The 13,450-nt window shown below is 44.6% G+C and overlaps 1 protein-coding gene across 1 annotated transcript in view; it reads left to right on the forward strand.

Annotated features, from left to right (window-relative positions):
• Positions 1-4,109, forward strand: part of SCN11A (sodium voltage-gated channel alpha subunit 11) — a 64,024-nt gene extending 59,915 nt beyond the window's left edge. The window contains exon 26 of the mRNA XM_070391050.1: positions 2,516-4,109. Within this exon, the coding sequence (XP_070247151.1) occupies positions 2,516-3,552 (1,037 nt within the window). The 3' untranslated portion in view covers positions 3,553-4,109. The remainder of the gene's footprint in view (positions 1-2,515) is intronic.
• Positions 4,110-13,450: the final 9,341 nt, after the last annotated feature.

The following is a 13,450-nucleotide window of genomic DNA, read 5'->3' on the forward strand; positions in this document are numbered from 1 at the left end:
TCCATAAACCTTTAATCTTCATGCTTAACCATCGAGTTTACTCTGAGTTTTTGAAGTCTGCTTTTAACTAAACCAATAATTTGACTTTTTATAATTGTGTAAAATTGCCGGGCCCCTTCTTATAGTTCAAAAAGCAGTGGAACCAATAACAACGGATTTCACAGGTGGAAGCTTTTGTGCTCTTTCAGAAAGGATGCATTAAACAGATATTTTGGATAAAAATATTTTGTTTCCTATCACTGCAGCAGTGCCACTTTTCAGAGGGCAAGTTCATAGGCTATTCTGGCTTCTAAGCCATGTAGATAAAGTGTACCAATAGGTCCTTCCATGTGCTTACAGTTACATAGATCTTTAATTTTTATTAGTCAGTTCCAATCATAAATCCTGGTAAAATTGACAGAAGCAACTGTGTTAGAAAGTGGTGGTTGGATGATTCTGGGGCAGCCCTCTTGTAGCTTACAGAGCCCGTTCTCCACTATGCAGGGAGCAGCTCGTTCACTCCACTCTATTGAACTCCTTCCAGGCGTTGCCAGGCATCGTACAGTTGTGGAAACATCTCTGACTTCCGTCCCTTAAACAAATATTAGGCAATTGCAGTTACACTGCATAGCACTGGATAACATTTTGTTCTAGTGGTTGAGGAAATATGCACATTGAGCCAAATCCTGCTCACCAAAGGCAGCATTTTTTATTCCTTTGCCAGTAGGTCTGCCATTCAGCTCTTAGCCTCTACACTTTCTCAAGCTCTTTCCTAAGCTCTTAGAGAAATACACAATGAGAGTGAGCCACAGTGAGTCTCTCTCTAGGAGATAACAAGCCAGTTGTTAAGACCTACTCACCTTAAAGCAGTGGTTCTCAACCTTCCTAATGCCGCAACCCTTTAATACAGTTCCTCATGTTATGGTGACCCCCAATTTCATGGTTACAAATTGAACATAATTAAAGCATAGTGGTTAATCACAAAAACAATATGTAATTATATATGTGTTTTCCGATGGTCTTAGGTGACCCCTGTGAAAGGGTTGTACGACCCACAGGTTGAGGACCGCTGCCTTAAAGAGTCAGAAACAGAGAAATTAATTGAACACCAAAGTACATGGTACACAGATGATTGATCTCAGAGATGGGACAGATTACTGTGGACTTGATTACTTAAAGAACTATTCCTGGAGGAGGTGGGCCTTAAAGGATGGACCTCCTCCAGTGGTTGCTAAATTGGCACTTAATGAATTCCACATCTCACCAGGGTTTGCTGCCCAACTAACATGTGAATTAAACTTCTTGGGCACAATTGGGCAGTCAGTGAAACATGTCATCAATTAGGTCATTTTAGTCATTAGGTGATGGCAGGTAGTTTTGGCTGCCTATCACCCTGAAGGACCTTAGAGGACCACCAGAGCAAGGCCATGACTACACGTTCCAACCATTCTGTAATATCGGGGCCAAAATGTGAGTTGTCTTAAATCTTTGTTTCACTTGCCCACAGAGTAGGCAATGAGAGAAGAGAGTGACATTTTAGGCAGTTTTCAGAAACCTCTGCTTGAGATGCCATTTCTGAGTGTCTACCACAACAAAGAAAGTATCTCTAATTTAGTCCCTGAAATTTTTTGAGTTTGGACTCAGGAGTCCTTAGAATTAACATATTAACAAATATGAGAGATCCATGGCAGCTTTAGCCCAAAGATGAGCATCCTAACACTACCATCTCGTGACCATACCTATGGCAAGCTGTGTTCAAATTCCTCTATGCCCGTGGTCGGCAAACTGCGGCTCGCAAGCCACATGCGGCTTTTTGGCCCCTTGAGTGTGGCTCTTTCTAAGCCTTAGGAGTACCCTAATTAAGTTAATAACAATGTACCTACCTATATAGTTTAAGTTTAAAAAATTTGGCTCTCAAAAGAAATTTCAATCATCGTACTGTTGATATTTGGCTCTGTTGACTAATGAGTTTGCCAACCACTGCTCTATACAAATAAGATTCTGTTTCTTTAAGGAATTTTGAGGTCAGGTTTCCCATAATTTCTACTGATAACTCAGGCTCAAGCCAACCTTCATTAGCAGAAATTTCTCTTTATACTCTAATCTAAAAAACTCCATCTATAGTTCATCTGTTTTCCACTCTATACATCCAATAAATGTGGAAAACTATTATATTATTACCCCACAAATGACTTTAAATGCCCAACATAGATAATATATTTCAAGTTCATGAGATAACTCACAAAACAGCCTTTCATAAGCTACATTTTCTTTCCTTTCCTCGAGTCTTTAGTATTTTAGACATCCTATCCCATCTAAGGTCCCACCTAAAACTGTATGGCCCTTGGAAATTATTTTCCAAGTTAAGGTACACATAGATATTTCCCCTTATATCGGTAAAGAAAATTCTTAATTTTGTGCATAAATTAAAAGGTATTGATAAAAGTCAGTCCCACTAAGATTCCAAGGCAGGCGAGGCAGTCTGGTCTGAAACGAGGCCTGCTAGAAATGGACTGACTCTTCTCCTCTTCCTCAGGTACCATGATTTCTCTCTTGGAAAACCAGGATCACATTCCTTTCCCTCCGACACTCTTCAGAATTGTCCGCTTGGCTCGGATCGGCAGGATCCTGAGGCTTGTCCGGGCGGCACGAGGAATCAGGACTCTCCTTTTCGCTCTGATGATGTCCCTTCCCTCTCTGTTCAACATCGGTCTTCTACTCTTTCTGGTTATGTTTATTTATGCCATTTTTGGAATGAACTCTTTCTGTAGAGTGAAGCAAGACTCTGGAATTGATGACATATTCAACTTCGAAACTTTTGCAGGCAGCTTGCTCTGTCTCTTCCAAATAACCACCTCAGCAGGTTGGGACACCCTCCTCAACCCCATGTTGAAATCTGAAGCTTCATGTGACCCCAAAAAAGAGAACTGTCACCTCTCTACCATAGCCATAGCCTACTTTGTCAGTTACATCATCATTTCCTTCCTCATTGTTGTCAACATGTACATTGCTGTGATTTTAGAAAACTTCAATACAGCCACCGAAGAAAGCGAGGACCCTTTGGGTGAAGATGACTTTGAAATGTTCTACGAAGTCTGGGAAAAGTTTGACCCAGAAGCCACACAGTTTATCAAATATTCTGCCCTTTCTGACTTTGCCGATGCCCTTCCTGAGCCTTTGCGTGTGGCCAAGCCAAATAAATTCCAATTCCTAGTAATGGACTTGCCCATGGTAAGTGGAGATCGCCTCCACTGCCTGGACATTCTCTTCGCGTTCACCACGAGGGTACTCGGCGACTCCACTGGCCTGGACAGCATGAAAGCGATGATGGAGGAGAAGTTCATGGAAGCCAACCCTCTGAAGAAGTTGTACGAACCCATAGTCACCACCACCAAGAGGACGGAAGAGGAGCGATGCGCTGCCGTCATTCAAAAGGCCTTTCGGAAGTACATAGTGATGGTGAAGACGAACAAGTGTGCCTTGGAAGACAGGCCTCATTCACCACTCCAGACACTCTGCAATGGAGACTTGTCTAGCTCCGGGGTGGCCGAGGGCAAGGTCCACTGTGACTGAGCCCCTCACTGCCACCCCTACCTTACAGCCTCAGTCTGTGAGCACCAGGGACCCACAGCCCAGTGTGTGAGCAGACAGTGGACTCATAGTTATTCCATTTTCTTGGATAAAAGAAGTGCTATTTCAGGGTTCACTTCAAATGGTTTCTACAGTGCTATAAGATGAGGCTGCCTGACTGTAACCACTGGTACTGTTTTGACTAGAAAGGGCTGTAGAGGACACACTAATGTTAGGATTGAAACACAGTTCTAATTATGTCAAAACAAAAGAAAAAAGAAACAAAAAACATTAAAATTTTTAATTGTTTTTCCATATGTTTTGAGGTACATTATCTAATATCTTCTTTTAATGTTTTCCCCAATGCAAGTATGGGGCTTATCACATAGAGCTCTTTTGCATGCTAAGTGAAAATTCAAAACCTGCCAATAAAAAAATAGCTCACTGAAGATATTTTTACCAACATTAGATATTTGGAGTTTATTTCAAACACAAAAGCATGATCTTGACTTGTCAATTACCACCATATCTTTCACCAGCTGCAATCTCTGTTATATATATTTGGGTAAATAAACAAACAAACAAATGAGGCTTTCATTTTGCATTTTATTCAGAAAGTACGCTAAAAAGCCTATTGTTTGGTGGTTGTGTAAGCAATGGTTTAAATGTGGTGCTTTGCTTGGAATTAAAGGTGGAAACAAAGGGTGAGGGTGAAGGCAGGTCTGGGGGGTTGGGGGGCAATGGGGGGATAACCACACATTTGTAATACCTTAATCAATAAAAAAAATAAATAAGCAGTCCACTAAAAAATAAAAAAAAATTAAAGGTGGAAACAAGTGGTGTACTGATAAGGGTCTAACAGTTGGCTCTTCAGGAAAAAAAAAAAAAAGCCAGGATTTGTAGTATTTGCTGATTTCTGTGGCGAATACCTCTATCCTGGCTGATTTCAAGCTAGTGACATGATGTCTCTGCAGATGGAGTTGGGAAGAAGTGTCCAGCACCTGGTCTCACAGGCTGGCCCGAGCTGGCTCCAGCACATTGGAACCAATGGGAAAGGCTCCTGTGACTTTGGTAACAAATATGCAGCAGGCCCCTTCGGTGGAGAGAGCACCTCTCAGCACCTGGACCCCGGGGCGCAGACGCCATGGGACATGGTGGTTAGCTGGTGGCCTTAGCCACCTGATGGACCCTACACTTAGCTCTGGCTGAATGTCTGCTTGAAAAGCAGCCCAGAGAACAACCCAGGCCCATCAGGAGGGCCTGGCCCAGGGGTAGCTCAGGACCTTCCTAAAAACCGGAGACAGCCTGAGGCCAAACAAGACATTAGGCCGGCAGCCCCCAGAGCCTGGACTGGGGGCAAAGAACCTACATTGTGATCGTCTAAGTGTGGAGGGAACCCCTGCAGAATTATCCCTGGAGGAGCTGATGTTTCTACCGGCAGCCTGGGGTCTGAGGGTTGAGCCTCTGTCCCATGGAGGGAAGGCCAGTGCCGGACGCTGTGGCACACCGAGGGGCCATCATTTTCAACATGCGCAAGATCTCACCATGACACAATGTATTCATGGGCCTGGGTTTCCTGAGTTTTGCTGGCAGCCTTATGTTCTGGAGCGTTGGCAAAACCAATAATCGCATTATCTAATCATTGTCAATATCTAATTTTTACTTAGTGGCTGCTGTGCACCAGGCACTGGCTAAGCATTTGTCATGAGTAATCTTATTTGACCCTCACAATAATCCGGGGAGTGTGCGGTCACTCGCCTGGTGGAGCCTGAGCCTTTGTGCTGTGCTGGGAAGGGGAGCGGGTGTCCCAGAAGCAGTAAACCTTTGAGGCGCGGCCACAGGCCCCTCATGAAGGGCTACGGGGCGGTGGAAATCACCGTTCTAATATGGCCAGTTCTGCCTGCAGCATTGGGGATGGCCTGTGTATTCCATAAGAACTGCCTCGGATTACAAACTCTGGGTGTCTTACAGATCCCTACCAAGTTATCTGAAAGAGATGGCTGGCCATCGTTCCAACAGGGATACCTCCTGGGTGGAGGCAGGGGGGGATCTGGGAAGGTATGGTCTTGCCCATTCAGATAACAATTTAGGGGCTTGATATGATTTGTTCTGGGCAGAAGCTTTGGCCCTTTCCGCCGACACCTGTTCACCCCCAGATGTCGCCTTTGGCCAGGGCTGGATTCCTGGAGCCAGCTCCTGGCGAGAGCACAGGGTCTGCTTGGCTTTTGCGAGAGGCTGAGCCATGCTTTGTTCACTAGAGGGCAGCAAACGCCTGACCATGAGCCTGGCGGTCAAAGAGCCCGGAGCAAGGGGACAGGAAATGTGAGTTATCCAAGCGCATACTCCCCAAAGGTAGCTCTCACTGTGCTGGGACCCAGGATGCCCCCAGGAGGCAGAGAGGCTGGGCTGAGCTCTGCCCTGCAGGGCCCTGCAAACCCCTACAGCCCCTGAAGCCAGTCTCTTCTCTGAGTCTGCTCTTCTCCAGGGACATCAGCCCCTGCTCATCCAATCAACAGATGTGCCTGAGGGCCATGTGGTGCCACCTTGTGTAAACTGCTTCTTACGTCTGGTCCTTAACCTCAAGTGCGTACATGCTAATGGGGGACTTAGACAAGTGTTCATGGGATGATAATACAATGCCGTATGGCCAGTGCCATCAACCACGGACGGGGCTCTGCTCTGAGAGTGTGAATGGAGGCAGGCTCATGGGGACACCAGAGAGAGGGCCATCAATATGAGCTCAGTAGATGTGGGGGACTGTATGGGGAGGGGTTTGGGGGCGTGTCTGAAGTGGAGGAGACAGTGCAGGGTGGAAGGAGTGTAGAAAGTGAAGGAAGTGCAGCTGCAGAGTACGGACAGGGGACCGGCAGCAGCTGAGTCTTAGCTTAGCCATGGACTGTTTCGTGGGGAGCCTGAACAGCCGGCGAGGAGTTACAACAGATTGAGGTACCAGGGAGGCACTGACGGTGTTTGGGCGCGGGAGGAAAATCAGAGTATCAGGGCAGAGCAGAGGAGAGACCAGAACACTGATCCTGGTGGGGAAGGGGCCTGAGTGAGGAGGGAGGCAGGGGCACTGCTGCGACTAGGATGCGTGTGCCCAATGACTGGCCTGGGGGTAGGAGTCCAGGGGGAACCTTTATTTTCAAGGGAAAATTAATTCATTTTGAAGGTTTAACCCATTAACTGCCACGCTATTTTGAATTTAATTAAAAAAGGCCCGCCGCTTACGGCTGTAGACGCTTATGGCGTACAAATGGTTCATATGCCAGGTCCACGTGACAATGTCCAATCAGGCCTGGAGCCTGAGGACAAGGCAGGGACAGGAGTCCTGAACACAAGAAACCCCCAGCAGCAGATAAAATCAAGGAGAAGCAAGCGTAGCCAGGCCTAGAAGGAGGCAGAGGGCTCATCCTGTGGGCACACTCTCAGGGACCAAAGATGAGGAGTGAGACAGTTTAGAGGCGGGTGTGGGGAGGTAGGTGAAGGGAAACACCACGCCATGCAGTGTGGGCTCAGAGCAGGCTTCACTAGAAATTCACAGCCGACAAGATGAGGTCAGGGTCCCCCCCTTTTCATCCCTTCCCCCAAGAAGCGTGCAAGGAACCTGGGCACAGCAGGTCATGTTCCAGGAAAATTTCCACTCTCTCTTCCTCTACTTCTTTATTGAGTCAGCATGGGAGCTTGCCTCATAAACAACCAGGCTCAGGAGGCAGCTGCTCCCTGCCTCCTCCCCCCTTACCGCCCCCCCCCACCCCCCTCCCACTGGAGCTGTCCTGGAATGTCAGCTACCATTGACCAGTGCCCTTAAGGAAGTTGAAATCCTGTACAGCTCCTCTGGCTCAAGGAGGGGGAGCCACTGGTCCCAGATAGCTTGTTGCCTGGCAACCCAGGTAGAAACTCCAGGGTCATTCAGTGGGCAGTCCTGTCCCTCACTGCACAAGCAGTAATCAAAGAGGCGCGAGAACACAAGGGCTAACATTTATTGAGCACTTACTCTGGGCTCGGTAGCCACTTTACCGGTATTGCCTCCTTCCATCTCCACAACAGCTCTATTTTAAAGAAAGACCAACTATTTTTAATCTCCACTATTCTGATGAGAACACTGAGGCATGTAGTGGGAACCGGAGGCTTGTCCAAGGCCACACAGCCAACCAATGGCCCTGACAAGACTCAAACTCAAGTGGTCTAGCTTCGGTGCTCAAGCTATGCACCACTGCACCACACTGCGCACAGGCAGTCGAGGTTGGAGAGAGGGTACAGAGTTTTCCTGGTTTTCTCGGCAAACCTTTCACCACGCATTTCTTCTCCTCTGGAGGTAATGCATTTATTTCCTCAAAGTTCTGACTTTGTGGAAACTTCCTCTGCACGGGGAGATGCTGTGCTCTGTCCAAATTTAACATCTGTTCTGTCGACGTACTCACTTCCCTAATAGTTTGACTAGCTTCTATTCTTTGACCATTCTCTCCATCCTTCTCCAGGCAAACTGGTTCATGTTTCTCCTCTAGCACCTGGTACCCTCAGGGGCTAGAGGGACTACCCTCCTTTCAGACAATATAGGTCTATTAATGTAGACATCAAACATGCTAGTCTGACACAGGTGGTTCCAAGAGGTATCATGAGGGAGCTGATTTAGTTTCCCTTCATCTCCACCAGTCCCCCAACCCAAGTCACCCTGGACGAGCACAGTCTAACTAAGAGCACTGTGTCTGCTGTGCCTGCGCAGCTTCAAGCCCCTCCCTCCTTCCCTTCCTCTCCAGCGGTTCTCAACCTGTGGGTCGCGAACAATGAAAATACATCCTGCAGATCAGATATTTACATTACGATTCATAGCAGTAGCAAAATTACAGTGATGAAGTAGCAACGAAAATAATTTTATGGTTGGGGGTCACCACAACATGAGGAACTGTATGAAAGGGTCGCGGCATTAGGAAGGTTGAGAACCACTGCGAGTAAGCTCTTTCCATATTTTAAAATCACTTCTGGAGCCAAGTCACACCGATGGCTCATACTCTACTTTTCCCCAGCTTTATGGAGGTATAATTGACAAATAAAAAACTGTATATGTATAGGGTGCGCAATGTAATGGTTTGATATCCATATACATTGTGAAATAATTATGGCAATCATGTCAGTCCACACATCCACAGTGTCCCATAGTTTGTTTGGGTTTTGGTGTGCTGAGAAAACTTAAGCTCTACTCTCTGCAAATTTCTAGTATACAATACAGTATTAATTAGGGTCACTGTACTGTACATTAGACCCCCAGAACGTTTGTACCCTTTGATCAACATCTCCCCATTTTTCCCATCCCCTTCCAATCCTCTAGCTGCTGGTAACCGCCATTCTACTCTCTGGTTCCATGAATTCGACTTTTTTATTTTTTTAATATATTTTATTGATTTTTTTACAGAGAGGAAGGGAGAGGGATAGAGAGCTAGAAACATCGATGAGAGAGAAACATCGATGAGCTGCCTCCCGCACCCCCCCACCCCCCCACTGGGAATGTGCCTGCAACCGAGGTAAATGCCCTTGACTGGAATCGAACCTGGGACCCTTCAGTCTGCAGGTCGGCGCTCTCTCCACTGAGCCAAACTGGTCAGGGCTAATTTAGTTCTTTTTCTGGAGATTACTCATGCTTTTTCATTTGGGACCTGTTTCTTTGTCCCCTCATCTTGGCTGCTTCCCTGTGTTTGTATTAAGTAGAGCTGCTACACCTACTGGACTTGGTAGAGTGGCCTTATGCAGCTGGTGTCCTGCAGGGCTCAGTTGTGCAGCTTCCCAGGTCACCCAAGCTGGGCACTTCACATGCAACCCCTGTGTGGGCTGTGTGCACCCTCCTGTTGTAGTTGAGCCTTGATTGCTGTTGACACATCACTGGGAGGGACTGACCCCAAGGCCAATCAACTACAAGGATCAGCTGCTACTACCCTGGAGGAGCTGCTGTGCCGGGGCCAACCCCAGGAGCAGGACTTGCTTCAGTGGGGCTTTGGTGCCTACCACGTCTGCCCCTTGAGTGTATAGCTCAAGGAGGTAGATGGGTTATAATCTGATATGGTCTGAAGCTGACCCCTGGGCACACTGGCTCTGGAGGGGTCACTTAGCAAGTGGTCTGAGGTATGCCAAGGGCAGGTGCTGCTTGTTTGAGAGACTTTTAGAAAAGTCCAAAGCATGAGGCACGAGAGACCATCTGTATGGAAAAGCAATTGGAAACACTTGGGTGGGCCTGCAAATTGGGTGGAGCGGGATCTCAGGTAATCACCAGAGTGGGGCTGCCTGTGTTAGCCAGGTCGACGGAGACTCAGATTGGCGTCTGCCTGCCAGCTCTGTAAGCGGAGGGCTCAGCAAAGCAACAGTGGCCTCTGCCAGCACTTCTGTCTGGGAGAAAGCTGCCCCTCCGGCTCTCGCCCTGACGCCAGACAGTTCAGTCTCTCCCCCGTGTCCCTGGGGCCTTTGGAGCCGCCGTCCCAGCGCTGGAGCTCAGAGCAAGTGAGTCGGAGTAAGTCCATGTGTGGGCCCCGAGGAGGAACGCCTAGTAGGCCAGCAGCCCTTCGTTTCATTCACCCACAATCTGGTTTTTACTTCCAGAAGTTATGGGGGCTTTTCTTCCCAGCACTGGAACCTCGGTGGGGTTCTGATGAGAGGCTGGGACCCCTGGCTCCTTGGGGGGTGGGGGAGTCTCCTCAGCAGAGATATTCCTCTCGATTTTTATCGTCCACCGTGGATGTGGGTCTCTACCCCTCCTTCCAGTCTCCATTTTGGCTTCTTCTTTATCCTTGATTACTGGATTTCTGTTTAGCTAGGTTTCAGACATTCTGAATGATGGTTTTTCAGGAATTTAGTTGTAATTTTGATGTGGTTGAGGGAGGTTCGAGCACGACATTTGCCTACGAGCTGCCATCTACATTTTCTTTATGTATTCATTTATGCATAGACCCTTAGGTTGTTTCCATATCTTGTCTATTGTGGATAGCGCGCAGTGAACACTGGAGTGCAGATATCTCTTTGAGATACCGACTTCATTTTGTTTGGATTTATATCCAGTGGTGGGTTTGCTGGATTGTATGGTTGTCCTATTTTTGATTTTTTGAGCAAACTCCATACTGTTTTTCATCATGGCTGCATCAATTTACATTCCCATTCTACAGTGTACTAAGATTCCCTTTGCTCCCTCATCAACACTTGTTATAGCTTGTGTTTTTTTGCAATAGTCATGCGACTGATGTCGCATTTAGTTATCTCACTGTGGTTTTCATTTGCATTTCCCTGATGATTAGTGATATTGAGCGTTTTTTCATATACCTGTTGGCCATTTGTATGTCTTCTTTGGGGAAATATCTCCTCAGGTCCTTTGCCCATTTTTAAATTGGGTTATGTGGATTTTTGCCATTGAGTTATATAAGTTCTTTATATATTCTGGATATTAACCCCTTCCTTATCTGATATATAGTTTGCAAATATTTTCTCCCATTCTATATGTTGTCTTTTCTTTTTGTTGATTTTTTTTTCTTTGCAGAAGCTTTTGAGTTTGATGTAGTGCCATCTGTTTATTGTTACTTCTGTTGCCTTTGGTTTCGGTGTGATATCCAAAAAAGTTATTGCCAAGGCCGATGGCAAAGAGCTTTTCCCCTTTGTTTTCTTTTAAGAGTTTTCTGGTTTCTGGTTTTAGGTTTAAGTCCTTAATCTATTGTGAGGTTTTTTGTTTTTTGTTTTTTGTTTTGTTTGTTTGTTTTTTGGTGTATGGTGTGAGATAAAGGTGTAATGTCATTCTTTTGCATGTGGATATTCAGTTTTCCCAAAACCATTTATTCAAGTGACTACCCTTTCCCCATTGTGTATTCTTGGCACCCTTATCAGATGAATTGACTGAACATGTGTGGGTTTATTTCAGGACTATAGATTCCCTTCCATTGGTCTATGTGACTGTTTTTATGCCAGTACCATACTGTTTTGATTATTGTAACTTTGCAATATAGCTTGAAATTGGCAAGTGTTATGCCTCCAGCTTTGTTCTTCTTTCTCGAGATTGCTTGGGTTATTTGGAGTCTTTTGCAGTTTCATACAGATTTTAAGGTTATTTTTTTCTGTTTCTGTGGAAACCATGCCATTGGAATTTTGATAGGGATTTAATTGAATCTGTATCTTACTTTGGGTAGTGTGGACATTTTCACAATATTAATTCTTCCAATCAGAGAACAGAGGATATTTTTTCATTTAATTGTGTTTCCTTCTATTTATTTCATCAGTGTCTAATGCTTTTCAGTGTACAGGCCTTTCACCTCCTTTGTTATATTTATTCCTAACTATTTTATTGTTTGGTATATTATAAATGAAGTTTTCTTAATTTCTTTTTTGGGCAGTTTGTTGTTAGTGTATGGAAACAACTGATTTTTCTATGCTAATTTTGTAACCTGCAACTTACTGAATTCATTTGTAAGTTCTAATAGTTCCTTGGATTTTCTATATGATTATGTCATCTGCAAATAGAGACAATTTAACTTTCTTTCTGATTTGAATGACTCTTATTTATTTTTTCTTGCCTAATTGCTCTGGGTAGACCTTCCAATACTGTGCTGAATAGAAGTGATGAGAGTGGGAAACCTTATCTTGTTTCTGATCTTAAAGAAAAAGCTTTCAGCTTTTTACCATTGAGTATGATGTTAACTGTAGGCTTGTCATTTATGGCCTTTATTCTCTTGACGTACATCCTTCCAAACCTAATTTGTTGAGAGCTATTATCATTAAAGGATGTTGAATTTTTCAAATGCTCTTTCTGCATCTATTGAGATGATGATATGATTTTTATCCTTCATTTTGTTAATGTGCTGTATCAAGTTTATTGGCTTACATATGTTGAACCATCCTTGCATCCCAAGGATAAATCCCACTTGATCCTTTTTTTAAAAATATTTTTTTTTATTGATTTCAGAGAGGAAGGGAGAGAAAGAGTTAGAAACATCAATGATGAGAATCACTGATTGGCGTGCAGGAACCGAGCCCAAAACCCGGGCATGTGCCCTTTACTGGAATCGACCCCGGGACCCTTCAGTCTGCATGCCAACGCTGTATCCACTGAGCCAAACCAGCTAGGGCCCATTTGATCCTTTTAAGGTGCTGTTGAATTTGGTTTGGTAGTACTTTGTTAAGGATATTTGCATCTATTTTCATCAGAGATATTTGCCTGCTATTTTATTTTCTTAAAGTGTCCTTGTCTGGCTTTGGTATCATAATAATGCTGGCTTTGTAGAATAAGTTTAGAAGTGTTCCCTCCACTTCAAATTTATGGAAGAGTTTGAGAAGGATTGGCATTGATTCTTTTTTAAATGTTTGGTAGAATTCAACAGATTCTGGGCTTTTCTTTGTTGGAAAGTTTTTGATTACTGGTCTAATCTCCTTATTCATTATTGGTCCGTTCAGGTTTTCTATTTCTTCATTATTCATTCTTGGTAGGTTGCATGTTTCTAGGAATTTATCCATTTCTTCTAAGCTATCCAATTTATTGACGTATAATTGTTCACAGTAGTCTCTTAGGATGGTTTGTATTTCTGTGGTATAACTTGTAGTGTCTCCTCTTTCATTTGTAATTATGTTCATCTGTGTCCTCTCCCTTTTTTCCTGCTGAATCCAGCTAGCACTTGTCAGCTTTGTTTATCTTTTCACCAAACCAACTCTTGGTTTTGTTGATTTTTTTTCTATTAACTTTTTTTAGTCTTTAGTTCATTAATTTCTGCTCTAATCTTTATTTCCTTCCTTTTGCTAACTTTGGGCTTAGTTTATTCTTTTTCTAGTTCTTTGAGGTGCAAAGTTAGGTGGTTTACTTGAGTCTTTTTTTATTATTATTAATGTAGGCATTTGTCACTCTAAACTTTGCTTTTAGAAAGACTTTTGCAGCATCTCATACATT

The sequence above is a fragment of the Myotis yumanensis genome, unplaced genomic scaffold (assembly GCF_028538775.1).
Source record: "Myotis yumanensis isolate MYYU_CA2020_CCGP unplaced genomic scaffold, mMyoYum1.0.hap1 SCAF_14, whole genome shotgun sequence".
In the NCBI taxonomy this organism is placed as follows: Eukaryota; Metazoa; Chordata; class Mammalia; order Chiroptera; family Vespertilionidae; genus Myotis; species Myotis yumanensis.